The 26,114-nt window shown below is 43.7% G+C and overlaps 1 protein-coding gene across 7 annotated transcripts in view; it reads right to left on the bottom strand.

The window, feature by feature from the left end:
• Arid1b (AT-rich interaction domain 1B) overlaps positions 1 to 26,114 on the bottom strand; it is a 353,377-nt gene that overhangs the window by 201,181 nt on the left and 126,082 nt on the right. For all 7 annotated transcript variants that reach the window (XM_051164663.1, XM_051164660.1, XM_051164658.1 and 4 more), the window contains exon 4: positions 25,704 to 25,814. In XM_051164663.1, coding sequence (XP_051020620.1) covers positions 25,704 to 25,814 — 111 coding nt within the window. The remainder of the gene's footprint in view (positions 1 to 25,703; positions 25,815 to 26,114) is intronic.

The following is a 26,114-nucleotide window of genomic DNA, read 5'->3' as shown; positions in this document are numbered from 1 at the left end:
TTGGCTTGGGTTTTGTTTTGTTTTGTTTTTAGACTCGAGGTTTCTCTGCTAGCCCTGGCTGTCCTAGAATTCGTTCTGTAAATCAGGCTGACCTCAAATTCTGAGATCTGCCTGCCTCTGCCACCCTGCTAGGAAGGCAGGTATGTACCACCACACCTGGCTTAAATATAGCAATTTGATCAAGCTAATAATAAAAAATAAAAATTGCTCTGTCAGAACTTAGCACTATTATACATTATATTCAAAGTATTTAAAGCCATGCTTCATATTAAAGAGCCAGGAGAGGTTAAACATAGTTATTTCCATTTAATGGTAACTTTTAACTTGTGGGTTTTTTTTTTTTTTTATTTTAAACTTAATGTAAGTTTAGTCTATGTTTTATATAATGAACATGTATATATGTGTCAACACAGAGATGGGGCTTATTCCACAAAGTTCTACTAAACTAGACGGAGCAGTCACATAACAACCCTCAGCCATGTCCTCTCCACACTGGTAGGATGCTGTAGACCACCACCCAGTCCTGACCATTTGAGTACACGAGCTATGCAGCCCAGCCCAGACAGGGGCCGGGAGGTTAGCTGCTGGGAAAGTTCCGCCGCATTCTGTGGCTGCTGTGAGGCCTCGTTCCAGCTGCTTGGCGTCTGCCACATGGGGAACAGACTATGGATGTCCCTGAATGTGCACAGGAAAAGCAACAGCTATGAAATATTCATTTGGAAAGTAATTAAGTCCTGCAGTTGAAAAGCTAACCTTTCACAACACAGAAATCATCTTGCAGCCTGGAGATTAACACATTCAGATGGCCTCTGGTGCTTATTACAATCTATTTAGCACCTCATCTGCATTGATACTTAGTTTGTTTATATAACTTTTCATTTCCTACAAGCTCAAATAAAGGCGAACCAAAGGATGGTTTTCACCAAATGTCCAAAGCAAAAACCTTTACAGACCACAGACACACATGACAAGTAGAACCTCGGTACGTCGTCCTAAAATGCTAAGGAAAATGGAACTCTCTCAGGTCCCAAAAGTTGTGTACCACTTGAGGTGAAACTGGCAAAAGGTGGCCCAAGGGCTAGAGCTTGGACACGTGCTGCTCCTGCAGAAGAAATGAGTTCAGTTGCCAGCACCCACACTGGGCAGCTCACAACTACATGCAACTCCAGCTCCAAGAAATTTGATGCCCTCTTCTTGCCTCTATGGGAACCTAGACCCAAGTATACACAGACTCACATACAGATAATTAAAAATAAAATAAATCTTCAAAAAACAGAGATGGTGTAAAAACCAACTTCATTTTTATACAGCAGTAATAGCTCCAAAGTTACAATTTTTAATACAGAAACACAGTCTATGGACTGAATACAAACACAAATTATTCACCATTAAGAATTTAAAACTATGCTTCTCTCAATTCTGCACAGAATATCAAGTTAGCCTGTCTGACATCTCTGCACATGAACAACAACAAAAAATTTTAATTGGAGTTGGGGAAGAATCAGCAGGATTTTTGGCTTCAAATGCCACTCGGCCATTGGCTTCCATGCGGCTCTGTCCAGTAAACACAGGGATCTCTAAGGTGTCTCTGAAGTCTGGAGTAAATCCTCCAAATGAGTCTGAGTGCCTCACTAACCCTGAAGCTTGTAGGAGAGCTGACTCAGCATGGGTGCAGGCCCAGCCTCTTACCACTGATGTCATGCGAACTCTAGAAGCTGCACAGCTCTGTCTACAGGGGCTAAGATGAGCTAACAAGACAGGCAGTCCAGCCCCTGACCACCAGGTGGTGGGGAGAGCAGAGAGCATCCACACTGCTGGCCAGGCAGCAGGGTCTTCTGGACTGCTGGTGGTGATACACAGGCAAAGGAGGATTTTTTGAAGGGGGTGGGGTGGGGTGGGCGCGCAGGCACAACAAAACACTTCCTGCATAGTGCCTTTCCCGAACTGGTAGCCATACTTGTTTTGGATGCAGAGGGGTCCAGAACCCACACTCAAGCCCTACACAGCTCACACGAGAGAAAAGTCAGCCTTTCTGCTCAGAAGCTGTCTCATAAGCAAATAAACATTTCTGGTTTTTTTTAAATATAAATACCATGCAATTTCTATAAACAAGAATATCAAGTAATATACTATGAGGGAAAGTTTGCGTTTTCCCCCAAGGAGCAATTTTCACTTATAAAACGGCTCTTTTAAAAATTTACTTATTAACTTATTTATTTACCTCTTTATTTGGAGAAAAGTTTGATTGTTCCTAGTAGACAGCACGGTGAGATTCTCAGGTGGCTGACAGTCATTATGAGTATTAAAGATCAATGTAAGAGAGCACACGTCCAGGTACAATCAAACAGCTCCCTCAGATTCTCTCCCATGGCTGACTCCCTACGGATGCTAGGCAATCATTTAAAATACTGATGTAAAACTATGTGTGACGGCACAGTATGCTAACATTCCCAAGTAGTAAAACAGTATGAAAGAATCATATTTTCTGAAGGAGACAAACTATCTAATACATGCAGAGAAAACTCAAAGACCGTACAGAAAATGGTGATCCCAACTCAACAGTAACGTGTATATCTTACACCACTGTTAACAACAGCCATTTCTAAGGAGAGGACTGTGGCCTCTTTCTGGCTCCCTGATCCACACTCCTTACCTGTGTGCAGCACACAGCACAGTTAAAGATAAGTCGGGCAAATGAAAGCCCACCACAACAGACAGAATCAACCAAGATCAACTGCAGCAGGCCTCACAAACAGGGACAGATTTCTCAAAAATTCCTAGAGGCGGTAGGAAGAAAAACAAAACTTGGAAGCATTGAGGCTTTATTTCCAAGTTTAAGAATTTTAATGACAGTAAAAGGGGGTTTTATATCCAAAGGGCATTCATTTAAGCATGTTTGAATCTATGTATGCACAGAAAATGCACACGTATGTGTCAACTTATAAAAATGTCCACATGCACATGCAAAGTGACTCTGAAAACAGCAGTCAAACTGCTTTTCTGTTCTCATCATAAAGAAGAGGCAAGCTCCACCCCACCCTCATGAGCTTTCTCACTGTTTTAGAAGGCATAAAATACAGATTTTTTTTTCCTTTTAACAATATATCCGTAGGTAAATAAGACACCAGTCCCTTCAGCCTGTGTGTGTTTCTATTTCTACTTCAAGAAACAACCAAACAACCCTTGCTACGTCCCACTCGCACATGAAGCGGAAAACAAGATTCACCTGCACAGGGGTTTCATCCCTTTCACCTCATCACCAAATAGTTTTAAGAAGGATGCTGACCCACCAGGCTTCTATCAAACGGTACAGCATGTGGAGACAGGAGCTCAGATGTAGTAAGGGCTGAGAATATGGGCTACTGTGGGATCCAGAGGATGTCAAGGAGGGCAGAGGTACCAGCTGGTACCGTGGGTGAAAGACCCAAAGCTGTGGCTGGGACATCAATCACTGCAGCATGAAGTATGACGTCATAGCCAACCCCTTTCGTTTTTCTCTCCAAATTGCACATTACGTGTGGGGTGAAGCCTCTTGTTCTTAAAATGCAGCTGGAACGGCAGGCACAGATGGCTAGCCCCTGGGGCACACATGGCTGGCCCCTGGGGCACACATAGCTGGCCTGTGGCAGAAGACTTGGCTTAAATGAGAAGTGTACTTTAATATCTGGCGTCTCCTGAACAGCCTAGTGTGCTGGACACTCAGATGCAGAACATGGGCACCATGGGTGTGCGTCACACTGTGCTGGAACTTTGCCAAAGCTAAAGGCTGGAGTTTGAAGCTGGCTTCTTCCTTTCCTGTGAGAAAATCCTCAGTGTCATGATCAATGTCCCATTTTACAGCTATTTTCCTTTCTTATTACATAAAAAAGTGTGCTACTCTGCAAGCACTTCCTCGATGGCACTGTCACCTGGACAGGGTGACAGAAAGATCTATCCTATTACTTCCTGTGGCTTCAGTTCATAAATGTTCTGGGAGGCCAGCTTCCTAGCAAATTCATCTAACTCACGTACTAAAAAGGAAAGGCAGGAGAGCGTGTGTGCAATTTTAAAGAAAGAGCAAGAGAATGAGTGTGAAATTCTACAGAAATGACAGGAGAGTGAGTGTTTAATCCTAAGGAAAAGTGTGTGTGTGTGTGTGTATGTGTGTGTGTGTGTGTGTGTGTGCGCAATTCTATGGTAAGAGCAGGAATATATAAAATTCTTAGGAGAGAACAGGACAGTGAGTGTGCAATTCTAAGGGGAGAACAGGAGAAAAAACAGGAGAGTAAGCGTAATTCTAAGGTGTGGCTTTGCTAAATCTGAACGCCATTCTACTTATTTCTTTTTGGGCTTCCTGCAATTTGAGGCTTTGTCCAATTTGACAAATCTTCCCTCTATGTAAGAATGCATTACAGTGATTAGCTATGAAATGTTGCTGTTTGCTTTTTAAGTTGTTAGCCAGCAGCTGCACTGTATAGACTCCGTGTAGCGTGCAACCAGACTCCACAGAGGAAAAATATTTGCTCCCAAACAAACAGTAATTTTTAAAGACATCGCTTTATCAATAAAGTTTGTGCACGCTCTTTACTGTTTGAACTAATACATTTACCAAAGGAAAGCACACTTTTAGATTACTATAAAGTAAAGCACACGATAGCACTTGGGGGATGCACTGAGTGAACAAACACCATCCTTCACACAGACACCACACCTCACAGGTACAGAGCCTGCCTCCCTCTCCCTCTCTGTCTCTCCTCTGTCTGTGTCTCCCCCTCAACACAGATACACAGATACCCCTGGATAGTAGTTGTTAGAAAAGAAAATGAGAAACTGTGTAAAGCAAGTGAAATATTAGTTTTAAAAATAACCACACCAGTTGTTTACAGTGCACAAGATGTTCTGGGTTAGATCAAGGGGTGGACAAGCTTCTGAGATCTTTCTGAAAGAAAACTTGAACAGGACACAAGCTTAGGCAGCCACAGGAGACCTAAGAGGCTTGGAGTAGAGACCTCGATGGCCACAAAGGAAGGAAAGTCTGGTGCGAGCTGCGGTCACGTACTCTGGGGACATGGTGAAGAACATTTGTCAAGTTGATGGGGTACTTAGAACTCTGGTGCACTGGAGGCCGTCAGACAAGTCCCCCTACAGACTGGACCCTTTCTAACGGCTGTTCACACTTTGAGTAACTGCTGGACCTTTATATTGAGTGTTTGGTACTATCATCCCTCACTCACTCCGTCAGGAGTCATTAGGGTAAATCAGCACACAGGAGCAGCATGCTCCAACCTTCCCAGGCGAGGGTCACCAAGCACTATACTGCACCTGCTGATGGAGGGCCTGGGGTATTTGGGCTGCAACTTCCTTTATGAGTCTCACAGTCTCATCTAATAGCGTCCTCATCATTTTAACAGAAGTACACTAATTAAAGTCTTTGGGATTTATGCTCAGATTGTGTCACAAGAAGTGGTTGGTGGTTTTACTTAACTTATTATCCCAAACAGCCAGGTTAGAAGGGAAGACACGCACTCCTTCTGTTTGCTGCTAGCCTCTTCGTACCTTGCCTCATTAGCAAACTATCCCCCCTGCTCATCTTCTGTTTTACTAGCCAGACCACAATAACCCCTTGAGTTTAGTAGCACTTTTTAAAACAGAATTACCCACAAAAATTGAACAGAAAGAAATTTAGAGTATAACTAAAACGAGAAACTATTCAAAAGAAATGCTGGATATGCTCAGAGAACACTGAGCTGAGACGAGTCAATGTCCGTCACTACACAATGAGCAGTGCCGAGAAGATTCCCCATCTGAGCAGCGCTGAGAAGACACCCCATCTGAGGGGCAGTGCTGAGAAGACACCCCATCTGAGGGGCAGTGCTGAGAAGACACCCCATCTGAGCAATGCCGAGAAGACACCCCATCTGAGGGGCAGTGCTGAGAACACACCCCATCTGAGCAGTGCCGAGAAGACACCCCATCTGAGCAGCGCTGAGAAGACATCCCATCTGAGGGGCTCTATGTCTCTTCCTACCAGAAATGTACCCATCATGCAAGCGCAGGAGTTGCTTAGCCAAGTGAATTCTCCCCACCATAAATACAGGAATTAGGGTAGAGGCGGGACCAGTAAGAGGATCTAGCAGTAACAAGTCACTTACTTGCACACCACAAAGTCAAGCAAAGACTAAGGACCTCTTATTTCGTGTTCCTATTGTTTGCCTCTCTCTGACCCCAGGGAGGAGTTTAGCAATAAAAAAAAAGATGTAACTTCTTGCTATAAAGAACTGGGCAGGCAGGCTTTCCGAAGCACAGCTAACTGTAGTGTTGGAAAGTAAGTGCACACAAGCCCAATATGAAATACAGTTCTCCTAAAAATGCTGAACATGCAAGGCACCTGCACTGAGCCACGAGGCTGCAGGGGAAAGGCAGCACCCTGTATATTCCCTAGGAGACACAGCTCAGCTGTGGGCGGGGCAGGGCGGGGCGGGGCAGGGCAGGCTGCACAGTGTCCTCATTAGTAGCACCTGTTCCATCCATAGCCTCTCCTTTCCAGTGGCAAGCAAAGAGGAACCCGGCCCCAAAGCAGGGCACTGAAAATTCCTATGCCACTTGCTCTTATGCCCTAGCATACAGTTACCTGAGACACACGGAAGCGGCCTCTCCGTGTCAAGGACATTATTTTAAAAAGCACAGGCTACAAACAGGCCTATTTCCCAGACACCCAAGTAAAAGCACCAGCTGAAAGCCTTAAGCTAATTTTATGCATGGTGGTGCTGAGAACTGGAACCATGGGAGTAGCCACAAGGTCCACACTCAGAGTCAGTCTCTCTCTCTCTCTCTCTCTCTCTCTCTCTCTCTCTCTCTCTCTCTCTCTCTCTCTCACACACACACACACACACACACACACACACACACACACACACACACACACACACACACACACACACACTCTGGCCTGGAATTGACTTGCCTGAACTTGACCTCCATGCACATATGAATGGGGAAATGGTGAGGACAGGCAGGAAATGTCTTAAGGTACCTGCTTCTGTAAGACCTATTTCCATTAAATACAGAGAAGTGAAAGAGCAGAGAAATAAGCAAGCAGAGAGACACTAAACATAAAAGCTTGCTAGTGTATATAACAATCCTCAAGTCCCAGATCTCAGTCACACACAGCATGAGCAATAAGTGTTACAACTGAAATCCTGATGTTCAGCCCACATGCCAAACCCCTGCAATTGATAAAACCATCTACATCTGAAACATTTCTGTCCCTCTGACTCCTTTATGCTTGTATAGTTTCATGCTAGTTCAGAATACCTCTCAAGTCAGCAGTTTACCCATAAAGAACTTGGGAGTCTTAATTTAAGCAGTCTCTTATTTTGACCAAAAGCCCACTTTGTACAAAGAGCTTGAGCAGAGAGCATCTATCTATCCCATCTACCACATGCAGAAGGCAACTACAATCTGCTTTGCTGTGCTACAGTCTCTTAGTATGGCACTGAGCTGATGGGTAAATGTGCACCCAGAATACACAGCCGATTGCAGACTCACTGCACCTGGAGCACCATCAGGACCCAGAGCGCCAAAGGCTCTGTCCATAGCCTAGGTGGACTTGTAGTAACACGTGCTATGAGATGTGAGTGTGCAAAAGCCGCGGATCCAGGAATCACACTAAACACAACGGCACTCCGGTTCAGGGAAAGGACAGGTGCGTGCCCTGAAAGCAGTTCCTCTGGAAGCTGTCTGCCTATGGACATCAAGCCTGGAGGTAGACAAACAGAAGTGAAACAGAGCTAAGGGTCCAGTGGAAGGCAAATATGGCAAAGGATGAGTGAAGTCCTGTTTGGAATGGAAGAGGGGGCCAGGAGGATTGCCTGAGCCCCAAAACTCACACTGAACCTGAGAGATACAACGAGACTCCTTTTCTTTAAGGAAAAAAAAAAAAAAAAAAGGAGGAGGTGATGGTGACAAAGGGGGCTGGACATACAAAAGGGGTGTAACAGTCAAGGAACTAGTCAGCCTTGGGAGAAAAAAAATCTTCAAGTGCCTGGAACATCCCTCATATAGAAGATTTGATCTGTTTTGTGTGGGTGAAAAAGGAAGAAATAGAACTCAGATTCAAGCACACACCTTTAATTCTAGCACTCAGGAAGCAGATCTCTGAATGTGAGGACAGCCTTAACTATAGAGTATATTCCGGGATGGCTAGTGCCACACAGAGAAACCCTGTCTCAAAACAAAACAAACAAAGCCAAACAACCTACCCTCAGATCCAAAAATCATCTAGTTAACATAAAGATGGATCATCTAACTCAAATTCTCTAAATAAAATATTTCACCAAGTGAGCAAGCAGACACGTGGATATGGAACCTGAAGCCTGAAAGTCATCATTTTCCCAAAACAAAGTAGTCACAAATTGGAGGTGGTGAGGCGGGTGTGTGTGTGTGTGTGTGTGTGTGTGTGTGTGTGTGTGTGTGTGTGTGTGTGTGTGTGTGTGTACACGTGTGTGTGCACACACAGTCTATCCCCACACAGATTTAATAAGTGAAAGATATTACTTCTGAAGTTATATCAACTGAAACCTTTAAAAAGGCCCCATTCTCCCCAGCAAAGTGTGCTGAGAGTGGAGCACAAAAGGGCCGTTCAGTGAAGTCTCACAGCAGAAGCATTTTCAAATCAAGCCACTGCTATAATTCACAGAAAGACTAACCAAGCATTACTATAAACACAGCTTTAAAACAACAACGACGACAACAACAAAACCCAACTTTATTCTTAAGATATTAAACCTTAGGTCGCTGTAACTTTGCTCCCTGTGAGATTGTGAAGATCGAGCAGATAATGGGTTAAGTGCAAAAACTAAAGGAGCAACAGAGCAAATCTGACTGTGTGTTTGAAAAAGCCCATAAAATGTTACAAGCAAACCAGGAAAGCCTGTGTTAATAATGCATAAACCAAAAGAGAGGGAAAAAGCTACCCATTTAATGGAATAATGCTTTTATCCTTGCAGTTAAAACGAAATAAACCATGACTATTAATCTAGTAAGACCATGTAAAAATGTAATTTTTAAACATTTACTAAAAGGGTAGACTTCAGTAACCGCTCTAAAAAGCAAGGCCTTGTGTACAGCAGCGTTTAAATGCTAAGCACCAATCTCCCGTCTGCCGAGGCCATTACCCACCCCGTCACCATGGCAACGCTAACAGTATGCCTGACTTCAAAGACAAAGATGTAATTTCAGACTTCTAGCAGCCAGAGGGAGTGGTAAGAACATTCTACCCAGGCAGTGCCAGCTGATGATAAATTATAAAAATATCCAGTATGGTTGTGAGGTGGACTATGCCAAGGTCTCATATTCCTGGGGGAGACCTGCATCAGTTAAGCTCACCAGGGATGACGGGAGTAACACCAAAAGTAAGCAGGGAAGAATCTCAGTTTCACCTACAGATGTCTCGCTCACTTCTTCCTTGCTCCCAGGAGGTAGGACAAATAGTTTCTCCCACCTTCTTCTCACTCAGATTAGGAGTGACTGAGGATCTGCCTGAAAACTCCAGAGGACTGGAAAGCTCCTCCATGCCAACTACTCCGCAGGCTTAGGATCATTTCGTAACAGGAGCTGGACCCAGCACTACTACACCTGTCCTGCACGCCCCCCCCCCACACGTCTTGCACTCCCCCCACACCTGTCCTGTGCCCCCCCCCACCCCTGCTGCTTTTCTTTCCAACCAGCCAATCACGGAGAAGCAGGATCAGTGATCTGCCATGGTGGAAGCTGTGTGCTTTAAAAAACACTGCAAATGAGTAAGGCTGGCCTAATAGTAACCCAGCTGAGCCATAACTAAAACTCAGAGTCCCAGAGTTGAAAACATACCAAGTTCCGGAAATGTGCAGTTATAGAAACTCAGGAGACTCTTGTTGGAGTTAAAGTCATTTATAAAGAAATAGAATTTTCTTTACTTCAGGTTAGTAACAACTAATTAAGATGGGCCAATAAACAGAAACAGATCCATTATAATATTACTGTCTATAAGACTAAATACAATTATGATAAACTCATGTTCTGTGGAATAGTTCCAAACCGAAGTTTAAAGTTAGTTTTCTTACAAACGTGGGAGTAGCAAAGAGTCACGCTCCTTCACAGACTGGAAAAGCAGCCCAGGTCCCCCACCCCACAGAAAAAGTTGCAATTTCAAGTCAAGGCTGTTGTCCTTTGTCCCTGCAAGGTCTCCTCAAAGGGTCAGGAGCAGTGACTGAACTATGAGTTGCTTCCCTTGACTTCTCCTAGGGGTGGACACAGGGGAGTCAGGACAACTAAGTCACCTCTGAGGAAGAGCCAGGCAGACAAGCCTTCCATTCTCCGACCTTTCAAGGTGCCCAAGTCTAGAGGTTATGAAAAATAGCATGCCGAACTCACTGCACGTGCCCCAGATGGTGGCATCCAGTCACCAGTGCAACGCAGGCACCTAAAATCCCAGCCACCTGCTCCCATGCAAACACACCACAGGAAAGCATCCCCTTCACATCACCTCAAAAGAAAGATCGCACTATAGAGAACCACTTCCAATTCAGCGGCGTCTTCACTAAGTGAGTTTTCATTCTGCTACGTGTTTATGATCATGAGAACTATTTTAAAAGTCACCATGAAATATAAAAATGGGCTCAATAAACCACTCCTATGGGCACACTTGCAAGATTCATAATTTTGACAGTTAAAAGAAAAACTGTCAATTGGTCATTCATTTAGGTGACAAGGCCTAATTTAGGCCCCTTATAATCTTCCAAAATAATACAGAATCACCTTTCTAACAGTGCGTTCACAAGCGTGTATTTTGGCACCGTTTTCATTATTTTCTTAGGGGCATTTTATGTTTCTTTATAGAACATTTCCTTCTACAAAATTCTTGAAGATGAAGTTACCTAAGAAACAATGTGCTTTGTTTTTTTTTTTTTTATTAAAAATTACACAACTTCAAACTCCCCTCTTCACCATGGTAGCTGGGAATACAGCCTTAAATTTGTTAGCCTTTTGTGGTGCCTACACTACGCTGGCTTGTTTGCTTTTCCCTTTTTTTGTTTTGCTTTGTTTTGTTCTCCCCTTGACAAACTGTAATTACTTAGAGCCAGCTTTTAATATAAACATGTGACTTCAGGTCAACTCAAAAGTCCTTCTAGGAGCACTAGGGCTGCCCATCCCAAATACAAACATCATAGAAGGGCTGTTCTTTCTCAGCAGGTTTCTGGCCATTAGAAGTGGCCACTGATCCACACAAAAATAAACACATTTCTGTCTAATTCTTGGGGGGAAGCAACAACGGACAGCTGCAAGAAAAATTCTTCATCAAAGCCACGTGTATACATTCTGTAAAGAAAATGATTATGAATCCTTGATCATTTAGCCAGAGCATCCGGTTCACACTTTGTATTCGAATAACATGACCAGGGGTGAGATGTAGTCATTGGAGTCATTGCATCCTACTGTTCTAATGAACTTGGGTTTTTAGACAAACTGAAAAGCAGAGCTGAGCTGACTGTGACACCAAGGACACAATAGGCAGCCACTAAAAACATTTTGAGAAAAGGTGAAATGCATTTATCTACTTCGAGGATGGTCATGTTCATTTCCTTTATAATCTCCCCAAGGTCTTTGGGGTTAAACAGCGGTAACTAAAACCAATGGAGCAGCACTGAGAACCTGGAGGAGAAATCCCAAGGGGTGAGTCCCACAAGCACCCCAAGTGAAGTCTTTAACACCATCCCAACACCTGGGGTGAGGATCAAATAAGTGGGATTACTATTTAATATCGTTATTAATATTAATATTAATAGACACCATAGTCACCTCACCAAATATATGTGTACGTATATAAATGATATGCATAAAGGCTGTACTACATGCACACATATAATATTATTTTTAATTTTTGAGATTGATTTTTATACAGACTGGACTGGCTGTGAAGCCACTATGGAGCCCAGGCTGGCTCTGATTTCTAACCTTTGCCCATGCCTCTCCTCTCAAGCCCTGGGACTGCAGTCCTTTGTGGGCATACCTGGCACCATATGCATTTAAAATTAAGGGTTACCACTGGGTACCTCGCTGACTTAACCATGCCGGGCTTCCCGATAGATTTACCATCCATCACAGCTGGCTAGACAGCCACTATGGTACAGGGCACCAGCTAGGAAATCTGAAAACGCTTTTGCGCCATCTAGGGTGTTTATCGAAGGCAGACTACACTGCAAGCCATGTGGTCTTCTGCCCGTCACTTCCGCCCTGTTACAGATATATATATTCACCGAGAATACCACAATCAGAGACCGCCAGGGAAGGGTGGACTCCGGCACAGCAGCTGCTGTCACCAGCCCCACTCTGACAGGCATGCTGGGGCACAGGGCAGAGCAGGACATTTTGGAATTATCAGTGCATTTCAACTGCCTAAACTGTATCTGCAGTTTCTTAGACTTAGTTCTTTATGACTTGAACCCTAAGGGATTTTTGCCTCTTCATCAGTTGCCCCTGACCCAACCTGACTTTGGCTTTGGTAGTTCAACAACTGCTCCCCGAGCCCCCCTAAAAAATCCATTTCTGGGGCTGGAGAGATGGCTCATAGGTTAAGAGCGCTGACTGCCCTTCCAGAGCTCCTGAATTTAACTCCCAACAACCACATGGTGGCTCATGACCATCTATAAAGTGATCTGATGCCCTCTTTTAGTATGCAGGTGTACATGCAGGCAGAGCACTGCACATATAATCAATAAACCTTTTTTAAAAATCTATTTCAGGGAATTCATTCATTCATTCACTCATTCATCCATTTTGTTTTTTCAAGACAGGGTTTCTATGTGTAGCCTTGGCTGTCCTGGACTCTCGCTGTGTAGACCAGGTTAGCCTAGAACTTACAGAGATCCGCCTGCCTCTGCCTCCGAGTACTAGGATTACAGGCATGAATTTCTATTTTATCATGAAATCTCCAGTAATATTTTCCTCATCTTTGTTTCCTTCTGTGTGAACTGAAACTAAAATGAAGAGTCCCAGCAGAATTCACACAGCCATCCACAAGGAGCGTAGAGCTGGATTAATCAGCAGCGTCAGGGACTGGAGCGAAGGAAGTGGGTCAGGAGCTCGTGGTGGGACGTGGGTGACCTCTGCACAGGAGCCCCGGCTCCCATAATGGGCTAGTAAGCTACCAACTCCTGGCTCTGGGAAGCAAGCAATTGCAAAAGAGGAGGGTGAGGCATTCAGCAATGGTTTGTATGTGCTGTGTCACACACACATACAAAAGGTTAAAGAAATTTCTAGGTCATAAACCTGACAGCACCTGTGTGTATGTCTTGTCAAGCGTAACTATACAATCCTTCTGCTGCAGAATCCATGGCAGCTGGAATTACAGGCAGCATCTCTAGGACCAGCTCAGAAAACACAATTAAAAATCATTAACCCCAAACTGACCAGGATGCATCAAAGATGGCTAGGAATTTAATAGCCTGTCTTTATCCTTAAAAACTCAATCAAATAATTAAAAAAAAAAAAAAAGAAAGAAAGAAAAGAAAGAAATCTGCAGGGAGTCAGTCAAGAAAGCTGTGCAGGTACCACTGTGCCACACAGGCAAGGGGGCTATGCTACCCACAGGGTATTGCGGTGTTCCCTGAACATCATCACTGGGCACAGGAGCGACAGGCAGGCATTGATGTCTGGAATGAAAGCTAAACGCAGCACCCGTACAGTCACTGCTCTGACTACTAAACAGCCAAGACACTTTTGTAAAATCACGGGATTAAAGGAGAAGTCTAGAACTATATGTAGACGATTCACCAAGTATAAGAGAAGGAAATATGTTAGGGAATGTTAAATAACAGAATCCTCAGGAGAGGTATCCCTGTTGACTTCTTACAGTGTAAGACAAGCATCAACATGGTGGTCGCTGCCCAGGCAGAGAATGCTGAGGCAGGAGAGCATCGTGAGCCTAAGTGGGCGTGGACTACACAGAGAGACCCTGCCTCAAAATAATATATTATTAGCACTCAAAAAAAAAAAAAAAAAAAGTGAAATAATTTAAATGTTTATTTATTTATTTTATTATTTTTATATCTAATAAACCCATTTAGGCATAAGAGGTAATCAGTAACTTATTGTTAAATGTAATTTAATTTCTCTGAGAGAACCTATGCCCTAACTGAAGATGTCAGCATTTAGGCATACTAAGAAAAGCCTAAGTGCAGTAACTAAGAAAACATCTGGGCAAAACAGTTGTGCTTCAAAGGGAGCTGCTCCCAGTTTTGAGTGTGAAGGGTGGCAGGGCAGGCAGCACATGGTGACTTGTAGCATGGGTGCTTGGAGGAGCCACCAGTCAGAGAGAATTAGCAGCCGGATGTTAAGTAACTCCACGCCAGGCTGCAGACAAGGATCCAACCACTAGTAACTTTCTGTTTCCACATCTGGGAATTTGAGCCCAAAACAGGCAAAATCTGAATCAAATTAAATACATAAAATGCACACATGTACACTGGTTAATATTAATCCTGTCTTGCTTTGTTAATTGTCTTTGGAGACTATAATACGTTCCGGCTTTAGCTCATAAAACAGCATTAAAAAAAAAAAAAATTAGCAATAAAACCAAAACTTTGTATCTTTAAAGACAAAGCTCCCGCTTTACATGGGGAGTGAAATGGCAATGGCTGATCTAGAACGAAGACACTAGTGGGAGTGGGGCTTCTCCCCCTCCCTCAGTCGGGCTGGAGAGCTAGCCTAGGACTTGCACAGCCTGGGTGAGGAAATGCTCTGCCATGAAGCTATAGTCCAGGAAGAGCAAGTAGTCCTATATTGCTGAGAAGAATCTCTCTGGCTGGGAGCCATGTCCTTTCCTCTGCAGGACTTTAAACTGCACTCACAGTGCTCAAGCAGGCAGCCTTCTCTATCGTAAAGGAGAACACCTTCTAAAAAAGTCTAAAAAATTCAGGGTTGGAGAAAAAGTCATGATAGGAAAAAAAAAAAAAAATCAGGTTCTCTGTCAATTGAACTCTCCATAAGGAAAAAAGAAAATTGTATACAAATGCATACACTGAAAAAAATTATATATGGTGTTTTATATGTATATTTATTCAGGGAAGGGGAAACTGAAGCAAGTTAAACTACAAAATATTTCTCCAAATAGGCAAAAATCAGGCAAAAGCATATCAAATAAAGAAATGCAAAGGTATCTATGAAATCTAAAAATGCAAAGATATGTCTACATTTCTTAGCGGCACACACTGCGTCATCCTAGAAGCAAAGCCAATGAGACAACCCAGGAAGCTACACTGAATGACTGACAGCTTTACTCGTGTGTGTGTGTGTGTGTGTGTGTGTGTGTGTGTGTGTGTGTGTGTGTGTGTATGAGTTAGTGTGTATGTGCTATGTATGAGGGTATATATGCATATAGAAGTCAATGGTTGACGTCAGGTGTCCTCAGTCACGTTCCACCTCCCATTTCAAGTTATTAAACCCAAGCTTGTCCAGCTTAGCTGGCCTGGCCCAGCCAACAAGGCAAGGGACACCCCTCTCTCTGCCTCTCACACTGGGGTGGCACCTGCTTCCTTGTGTGGGTGCTAGGAATCAAGCTCAGGGCCTCATGCTTGCATGGCCAACATCACCCACTGCCATCTCCCCAGCCCCAGCTCTGTTTATTTCCTGAGGCTGGCTGAGTTATTTTGGCCAAGGTAATGCTAAGGATACTCTATCACGGTCCACTGACTTGCTTATCCCAAATCTACTCCAATAGTCTCAAAACTGCCTCCATGAGTTCAGATGAAATAAAGGCTACAGTAATGTTGTCAGCATGTCAGCATCAATTTCTTTCTGTAAGACCTTGTCTCAAAAACAAAACAAAACAAACAAAAAAACAAGCAAACACCACCTCTCACCTTCCAAAAGCTTTGTAAAGCAGAAGGCATCTTACAATTTGCTTACACCAGAGCGTAGAACATGCCACATATTTTTCCAGCCACAGAAAGAAGGGGGTGTCTGTCTTTACACACTCTGTTAAAGAGATCTCCCCAGGGCATAGAATCTTCTTCTACCAGCAGCTTACACTACCCACTGACTGAAACATTCTCTCTTGTGTTAAGTCTTTTGAAAACAGTAGTCAGGGGGCTGTTGGTTTACTCTTCTGAAGGCAACCTTGGTCCGAAGCAGGCAACTACAGAAGATCAACCCCACACCTAGTTGTGAGGAGGAGATGGCGTTGCTCCTCTGCTGTCGCCAGCACTGGTGGAAAATTAAAGACTAGAGAAGTGCCATGTCCTATCAGAACACTCAGGACACCATGAGGAGCATAGAGATGGAGGTTTGGAGGCAGCAGGAATCTGTCCCCTTCCCTTGGTGGACTGTGACTCACACACTCTGGTCCACTGTGTAGAGGACACTGACTTTGTCACAGCTCAACACATAACCAGAAAGCAAAACCTAGGGTAAAGATAAGCAGAAAGACAGGTTACACAGCCACTGTACTACCCAAATCAAAACCAAACAAGGAGGGGAGGGCAGGGGAGCAGTTAAGATAGACTCAACCCAGAGAAATGCAAAGCGTTCTCCTCTAAGAGCTCCACAGAGGGTCAGAGGTGGTTCCCAGAGGTCTGGATGGCTAATATTTCCATCCATGGCCTATAAGTTAAAAAGTAGAGTGGGGCCAGGGAGATGGCTCGGGGGTTAGAGTCCATGCAGCCCATGCAGAAAACACAGTACAGTTCCCAGCACACACACTGGGCAGCTTGCAACTGCTGTGGCTGCTGTTCCGGGGGTCCGATGGTCTATCTAGATTCCATGGACACACACACACATACGCAGAATAAAAAATAAAATCCTTGTAAACATAAAATATTTATCTGCTAACTTTAACATAGATCATGTAACAAACCTGGCCGTGTTAGAAGTGAGTGAACAGCCAGTCCAGAGAGCAGTAGACTATCTTGGCTCCCTCTGGCCCAGTGCAGGGAGCCATTCTGAGCCCTCACACCACACACACGTGCATGCACTTGAGTCCTGCAGCCTGCCCCTGCACTGGCTTTTCTGCCTTCCTCATTGGCAGGAATGGGGAAGACAGTGACAGTACGCTGCCTTGTCAACTTCCCATGAACTCCTCTCATGTTGCCTAGCCTTCCCAGACTCAAGCATGACACCCACACTGACCATAGGAAGGAGGAGCCAGGGCCTCTAGGATTGTTGGTGTATGCTGGCAGCAAGGGGACAAAATAAAGTCTCAGGCTATCTGGTGGCCAAACTTCCTAAATAAATCCAAGTTCCTTTCCCTTGACAAAAAATAAGGGCACCAAGACAGCAAGCAGGGTGGCCAGCAGGAACCAGGGCAGAGATGCCCGACTCACTCAACTGCTCCCAGAAGGACAGAGGAGGGCTCCGTTTCATCTGTCTTTTTCTTCAATACAGAAAAGACCTGTAATTGATGTGAAGGAGATGGAGAGTGCTCTGAGGTAACTCAGTCTCCTGTGCTCATGTTTCAGAGAGAGACAGCATGAAGTACTCAGGACCAAAGCTGAGCTGAGCTGCAGCCATGCAATCTGGCACAAGCAGGTCTCCGGGTCAGAGCACATCCCTTCATACACCATTACAAGCTGGAGGAAAAGGGCAAAGGATGCACGCTACTTCCACATAGGCACTTTTCAAACCTCAGAGAACAAAACAGGGTTAACATTTGTACCTTAAAACCACTATTATACAATTCTGACACAATATTAGCTATCTTATAATAAGAATGCCAAAATTACGCATTTGAAATCATAGCCAGGTGTGGTGGTGGTGGTGCATGCCTTGGATCCCACCACTCGGAAGGCAAAGGCAGGTAGGGAGCTCTGAGTTGAAGGCCAGTCTGGTCTATAGAGTGACTTCCAGAACAGCCAGAGAAACCCTGTCTCAAAAAACGCAAATGAATGAATGAATGAATGAATGAATGAATGAATATCATAAATAACATTCCCACATGCACTGAACTTGTACCACATGCACACACACACACGCACTGCCCATGGACACTCCTGAGCTCTTGGGAAGGACTCACACAACAGGCTAATGAGGAAACAAGTGAAAAAATGTACACACTACAGCCTGAAAGAGGGTAAAGCACAGGCCGTGGCAGAGCCTGACAACAGCACCTGCAAGCTTCGCTTTTTAACAGAATGATGCCTTATGAAGAAAAGCAGTTGAGGAAGCTTAGCCACTTTCTTGTGGCTTAAAGCTTTTCTCTCCCTTTTATTCCAGGCTTAAACAAAGTTCAGTGGGGCATCCAACTGCCTGTTTTAAATTACAGTCTGTATTTTAAAATAGAATGCATGCGCGGCGTGTTCCCGAAGCTAGGGGTGGGAGTGTTATTCATGGAAAATTGAAGGCTTGTTGAGTCAATAATCTTCTTTCACACAGTAACAATTTTCAGCTAAAATTTCTTGACCCAAACAAAGGAAAACAAGACCATTCAGTTATTTTACAACAACTTAGAGAAAGCAAAAGAAAAAGATATGAAAGAGAAAGACACCTCTCAAGGCCTACATTGTGGCAGAAGAATAAGAAGTTTTGGTTCAGGGGAACCTTCTACAGATGTATTTATTCCAACTCTTAAACTGACAGTTAATATTAAAAATAGTTACTTCTAGGCCTAAAGAAACCTAAAAGCAAGTAAGCAGTCCACAGATGCTCCTGTGAGTGTTGGGCACATGTCTCTCCTTACAGGAAACAGGTGTGTGCCTTCCTGTCACCTGCAAAGTGAAAATCTGTAAATTCAAAGCCATTTCCCAGTAAAGTAGGAAAACACACAGCAAAGCACTCTTGCTGCCCCCCACTGGCCAACGGCCCACCTGGCCTGGAGGCAGTGCTGAGGGAGAGGCCACATGAAGAGCTGTGGTGCTCACACTGTGGCCCAAATCTAGACAGTAAGAAAGGCTGTGAGGGTCTTGAGGATCAAGGGCCCTCATTTGAGCAGGGAAAATGAACACTGTAATGTACTCCTAGGCTCTGCACACCTGCCGGAGCCCAGGCTCTGTGAGCATGCTCAGCAGCACACTGGCTGGCCATTATGCCTTCAGGCCCGCCCAACCCTCCCACCACACCCCACCCCACCCCACCCCACCCCACCCTGCCTACTGGCCAGAGAAGCAGGTCAGGAAGGGTGGCTTGAGGCTGTCTGGGGTGAATCTGGGACATGCCTACATCCGGGACAGCAAGGTCATGTCACAGAGAAATGCTCCATGGCCTCACCCAGGTTATTGGAGAGCTGTGAGCTGGGTCAGATCTGTGTGCAGTCTTTTCTATTAATCAGCGGTATGTGCATTTATCATCCCTTAGTTAATGAACCTCATTCATCAACTGCAGATCATCGTTATCCTTCTATTATCAAAACCAATATCCTGCAAATCAGTTATGTCCCAACCCTTCAGTCCCTGACTCTGCCACTGCCTATTTTTACAGCACTCCTTCACAGTCCTCCATTAACTTTTTAAGAACTGACAGTCCAACAAAATGGGTTGAAATTCATTTCCCCCATATGTTAAATGGAAATCCCCAGAATGTTAGATGAGAAAGTTTGCATTGTTTTTAAAATTGAAACAAAATTTTGAAAGTCAATGCACGGCCCCTAAGCCAATGTCTTGGCTACACTGAGTTTGAACTTCTCCACTTTGGGGCAGTGAGCTCAGTGTGGTGACAGAGAGCCACATAGAGGGCACAGAGCACTGGGTCCAATTCCAAACTAACTAAGTAAACAAAAGTAAAGTTAAAGAAATATCCATTTATTTCACCAGGACTGAGGACAGCAATTAGGAAACACTGTCTGCACAAACATTTGAGTGCTTTAAAAGCAGGCTGCAGATCTTTTAAAATATTCATTTATTCAAGCTTTCCATTATATTTAGGCTTTTCTTTTCCTGGAAGAAGTCCAAATTGTTAAAGTTTTATTGAATTTTCATTTACAGAATAAATATTTAAGTGGAATACTGTTTTGGAACAATGAAGACACACACTTGCCACTTCCTACCTAGCTCACGTCTATCTTCTCTTTCTGAACTGACTGCCAGCACCATGGAAACCCCCAGGAAACACAGTTCCTGGCTTCTCTTCCTGCTTGCCTGCTCTGGGTGGCACACATGCAGCCTCTCCAGGAAGAACATCATGTCATAAGAACTCCAGCTGAGAACTAAACATCTGCCAGTCTGATTCTATGTAGGAGCCTTACACCCTTACATGTTCTTCTTACCCTTAGTACAAAGAGAGCTGGTATCACCTGGGTTAAAATTACGGTCTAGACCAACATGAGTGCCACATAAGACATCAGGTGTCATGTGTTCCATTTCCAATTTCCCAGGACGTCAAAACTATGTTTGTACCTTCAGTGTGAAAGTGGTGACAAACTTCTGTCAAAGCTGAAAGCTGTAACGGCGGAGGACTTCTACCTACATCAGGAGGCCTACACTTGCCCCGAGAGGCTCCTATCTGCCCAAACTGCCTTGTAGGATGCCTCCTCTGCACCACTGCACCCCCAACGCCTGTGACACTTAGGGACACTATAGAACAGCTAATGGTGCACACGGCAGTCCCTGTGCCTGAACTCTCAGAGCTGCATAAAGATAAGTGAGGTTTCTCTTTCTTAACTTGTAACTGTTTAAGCATTTAGAACGACTTGAGGATCAATCAATGGAAGACAGCTACACTCTTAACCTTTTCATGACAACCATTTAAATCAAGTTCAAGCTACAAACAAAACACTTCCAAAGAGTTCACCTAGCAGCCATTCGTCTGGTAGATTTAAGTTTTGCTTAAACCTTCGGGCAAGTTAAAGAAACCTGCCAAAAGATTGAGATAGTCTTAGGGCTGGTTGAGAACTTGGAAACCAGAATCTAGCTAAAAAAACTGCTCCTTCCTGTATCCCCACTGCGTTCCAATCACTTAGGAACAACATTATTACATTCACGGACTTTAAATGCACCATTAACATAACACCAATGTTCATGCTTCCAAAATGCATGACCTTTTACTCTTAACTAATGTTATTAAAGACTAGAATAAACGCAGGCAAACCAGAGACTCCTTGTTAAAGGCAGAACATCCATGTTAATACTTCATCCCAAAAGGATTTTTTTTTATAATAACAAGTTTCCAACATTCTCTTTAAGGCTAAGTCTAATGTCCTGTTTGACACCTTCTACTTCTAAGAACTACCAGCATTGAATACACTTGACTCCTTTCAAAAAGGGCAACTGGCAGGGCAAGGTAGCGCATGCCTTTAATCCCAGCACTTGGGAGGCAGAGGCAGAAAGCTCTCTGTGAGTTCAAGGCCAGCCTGGTCTACAAAGCAAGTCTAGGACAGGCAAGGCTATACAGAGGAACACGGTTTCAAAATCCAAAACAATAAACAAACAAACAACAAAGAAACCAAAATCAGGGCAACTCAACCAGAAGGACACTATTTGGATGACTCCAAAGTCAAATTCTTTGCATGTCAATCTCTCTAGCTTTTTCAGCTTGAGGAAGATGGGGTCAGATATAAGGTTTTAATGACTTGAGGAACCTTAAGTAGCCACTATTTTTATAAGTCTACCCAATTGCCCTACCATTATGTCCCTCCTAAATACTGACAGAACAGAACAGCCATTGTGACCCCATCTACAGGGCAAACCTGTGGGCTTCTGGGACAAGCACAACAAAATGGTTCTTTTCAGTGTCTCTCCTCGTGTCCAGGAAGAGAGGCATTGTTTGGTTGAAGGAAAAAGACTTGATTATCCCCTTTTATATATTCATTAGTATTTTACTAGGAACACATTTTCCTTACTATATTGGCTGAAATTACAATGATTAGTGTTTCTGTCAGTTACAATTTTACAAGCAAAAATATATATTAGTAAGAAAAGAATGCTTTTGCACTATTGTTTGCCTAATTATCCAAACTGTCCACTTCTTCACTAGAAACTCAAGATCACCAGGGTGAAAAGCAAACTGTCATTTGAAAAAAAGAAAATGGTCTTGAGAATGACCAGGTTTTGCCAATGTAGTTGTCACATCTATGCCATCATGTGGTGTCACTAACTAGGGAGGACACCAAGTTCCCTGAGGCCACTTCAATGCCATGAGAAAGATCCCCACAGGGTTAAACGACCAGTTTGGAACCAGTGGTTGATTTTAAAGACTTTTTATATGATAGGATTGCAGTCTAAACCAAAGACTCAGGACAAGCATAGAAACAATCGTAATAAAAGCACTAACAAATGTCACGAGAAACATCTCTGAGTAAAACACCTAGTCGCTTGTGTACCTGATCATACTTTGGAAGTTATGTGAGACTACAAATTGAGATATATGCAAAGTTGGCAAAATAAAGAAGTATATAAGCTACAGGCTTGCTATAGTGACCTTCCACTACGCGTTTTCCTTGTATGCTTGCTTCCTATATTACCGATACCAGAAGCACAGAAAACTAAAAAATGTACTCAAATGCTAAGTGATGCTGCCCTAATGAGAGGGAGAGCTTCAGGTGGATTTTTATAGTCCGCATTATATGCCAAGATATGTCAATAGTGGAAATGCCAGTATGTGTAAGCTCACGGAGGCTGGATGATTAAGAGCTACAGAAGTAAGTGGGCTCCGCGGAGGGAGCTTTGTTCAGAGCTTAGTGTTAGCCCGTTAAGTAAAGAGTCAATATTACTGGTCACGGCCCAAGACAAGAGAACAAGTATGACTTTATCAGCGCTTTGCTTTCGGCTGTAATGGGAGGCTCCATCTAAGCCAACTGGAAAACCTAAGTGTGCACACCACCCTCAAATGACCTACGCAAACAGACAGGGCCTGCCAGCCTGCAGCAAAGGCAACCTAAAGGTTCCGCTAAAGACACAGCTGAAGAAGTGGACTGTCTGGACTTCTTGCAAAAAGTTGGATAATTATCTAACATGTTAAAGAAAAAGGGAAGTCACAGAAAAACATGACAGCTATGTGACTGCGTGCAAACAAAGCTAAGAAATCACTGCTGCCGGTGTGATGAGCGACTGTAATCCCAGCACAGCAAAGGCAAGTGTTCAGGTCTCTGAGTTCACGGGCAGCCTGGTCTACAGGAGTCTCTGGTGTTAGAATGTACTTCCTGGGATTCCATCTACACTGGAAACTGGAAACTGGGAGCTCTCTAGAACCTCCTGGGACACCAGCACCAAACTGGGATAAAGAAAGAAGGACTTGGAAAGCATTATCTCATATATATATATATGAGAAAGGTATACTGAAAAGTCATACATTAGAATCATTATGCTACACTTTAAAAGCTCAATTAAGGCACGAAGTCCCCAAACCATGAATTACAGTGTCTGAGGTGTCATTAAGAAGAAAGAAAATTGATGACACTAAGCTAGGAAGGTAGAATCTCAGAGACAACTCACAAGGGCCCCATAACAAACTCAGGCATGACTAAGGGCAGGTTCCCACTTCCTAAATACCAGCTGAGCCAAGCCGCGGCTACAGCATTTCATAAAGTCACACTGCACAAAGGCATGCATCGAAGCTGAGACAGAATACCAACAGTGTTCCCTGAAGCCATAATTACCTTAATTATGCACAACCTACAAAGCAGCAATATAAACAAAAACATATTTGTAAACTCCATATAGACATTGTTTATGCCTGTGAAGCCCGGCAGAAGAAAATAGAGCCGTTTCAGGAGCGCTTAGGCGGACCAGCCTTGTGCAATCCCTATGCATACGGACTTGCCACAAAAGCCGGAAGCTCTGCTCTCTTAGGAAAAAACAAAAAGGAAAAAAGCTCACAGAAATGTGACTTAAGTATGAATCTATCAGTCTCCGTGAGGTCAGAAACGAGACAGCAACAAAGACAGAATAAAGATGTCAGTGCAGATATTTCTTTCTTTCTCTTTTTTCAAACATTCCCATAAAAAGAACTAGGTGGGGTAAGTAGCTCGAAGTACTCTCTGGAAGTATACAAGGTAGTCATGAGTGGTAATACATCATACACCACATGCCTTTATGTCTGCATAGATATAGACATGTAGATATAAATACAGTGACTTTGAAAGTTCCCCAACTTTACCATAGGATTAGAGGGCATCAACCACCCATTTGAATATGGCATGAGGTGTGTGTTAGCGATGGTCAGTTTGCAAGCAACCACATACTCTGCACACTGTTCATACTGACATGAGGAAAGCTGATATCTGTTTATCACATAGTCTCCAACTTGCTTCACAGCAGCCAATGACAGATCTACAAAGTCAGCTCCAAAACCAAGAGAGTGGAATCCTCTGGAAGCCTCCAGTGACTCAACTTCAGTTCCAAATACTTGGCCAATGCTGCATCTGTAATAGGCGCATGCCATGCCATCCACATCCCCCACACTCACCCCTGCTTTTTAAGAGCCTCTCACACAAACACAGAATCCATTGACTTTTTCATTCCTTCAAAACACCAGACCTAGTCAACGCAGGTCCAACACAGCTTAACAAGAGACTTTCCTGTAAGACTCGCAACCTCTCCCCTCACAGAAACAAAACATATACAAATTAGGGTTTTGTAGTAGCAATGTACAAGAGTCGATGACAGGGTGCGCCCTGCAGCCATCACATGCCTTCCTCTACAAGGGTACAAGGCCAACATAGGTAGGAAAGGCATGTACACAGCCTGCCGTGTACAACATCCATTACCAACGTTCCTCCTCCAAGATCTAAAGGGACCATCATGAATTTTACTTAGTGCAAACAAAGCTACAATTCAAGTTAAAATCATGGCTCTCTTGAGGGCTAGAGAAATGTTAAGAGCACTGGCTATTCTTCCAAAGGTCCTCAGTTCAATTCCCAGCAACCACATGGTGGCTCACAACCATCTATAATGAGATCTGGTACCCTCTTCTGGCGTGCAGGTGTACAGGCAGACAAAATCCTGTATACATAATAAATAAATGTTTAAAAAAAAAAAAAAAAAAGGCTCTCCCAGATTCAAGTTTTAAACAAACTGCAACAGAAATTTTACAGCAACAACAATGCTTGATGGTGCTTGATGTCGAAATATGTTAACAGGAAAATAAGTGTAAAGACTATCTTTACAGATTTATTCTTTTAGTTAATGCAGCAATCTTCATTCACCTGGGTTCTCTACTCAAGGGAAAACCGCGTCTAGATGAACTGCTTATGGGCACCTGGGATGCGCCCTGTACTGCAGTGCTGACGACATCGGGTACACCCCCTCGACACACACGCCACTAGTGCGAACACAGCACGAGCTACCTTGTCAATTTTTAACTAAATTACTTTCTTTGGGGTAAACTTCTCCATATAAAGTCCAGGAATGATTCAAATTACTGACATCTTATCTCATCACCACGCCCTTTGCAGAGCAGGAATTTCTGTATGTTTCAACTCCTGCACTGACATGCTTGTTATGTATCACTACCAAAATTCAACAAGCTAGAAGAAGATCAGAAACACAGCAGAAGTCCCTTTGTGCTCGCAAAGCCAGCCAGTCAGGGAGGACCTTCCGACAGTGGGGGTCGGCTCTGCTCTGCCTGAGCTACTGCAAACAAAACAGACTTATGCAGAACCACAGGGCTCTCGGGAAAGAAGCCTAAAAATTAATAATTGTTAAATAAATCTGAAACCTAGAAGCTTCTCTCCTGTGTGTGATACAAAACAGAGGAGACACAACAATCATTTTTAAAAATCTTTTAACTCGTTCTGCTCCCCGATCAGCCCAGGAATGTCTTACTGGTAAGCTCGATGGTCTCTCCTGCTGTATGAGAGTCAGGTCTTCGTGGTTGGACTTTCCAGGGGCCAGAGGAGGCTGAGATCGAGCTCCATAGCCTTCCTGAGACATGTCCTAAATAAACGCAAACACAGTCCTTCATCAGTATCAAAGTGTTAAGCTTCATACAGTAAACAAAAGTTGATCATGATTAATTATCAAGTGATATTATATTTTAGGTGACATTTAAGCGTATGATAGCTATCATATAATACTTTATCAAAGGCAAAAACAGCAGGGAATCAATGACAGAAATAAATATAAATAGTGGCACCCTTAATATGAGACTGCATAACGGAGCTGGAGTTTTGCAGGCTCATGGTGAGCTGTCCCAAGCCAGGCAAACCACATCCAAAACTCAGTGTATTACTAACA

The sequence above is a fragment of the Acomys russatus genome, chromosome 21 (assembly GCF_903995435.1).
Source record: "Acomys russatus chromosome 21, mAcoRus1.1, whole genome shotgun sequence".
NCBI classification, from domain to species: domain Eukaryota; kingdom Metazoa; phylum Chordata; class Mammalia; order Rodentia; family Muridae; genus Acomys; species Acomys russatus.
The sequence above is the reverse complement of the archived record's forward strand: the minus strand, read 5'-3'. Positions and strand labels throughout refer to the sequence as shown.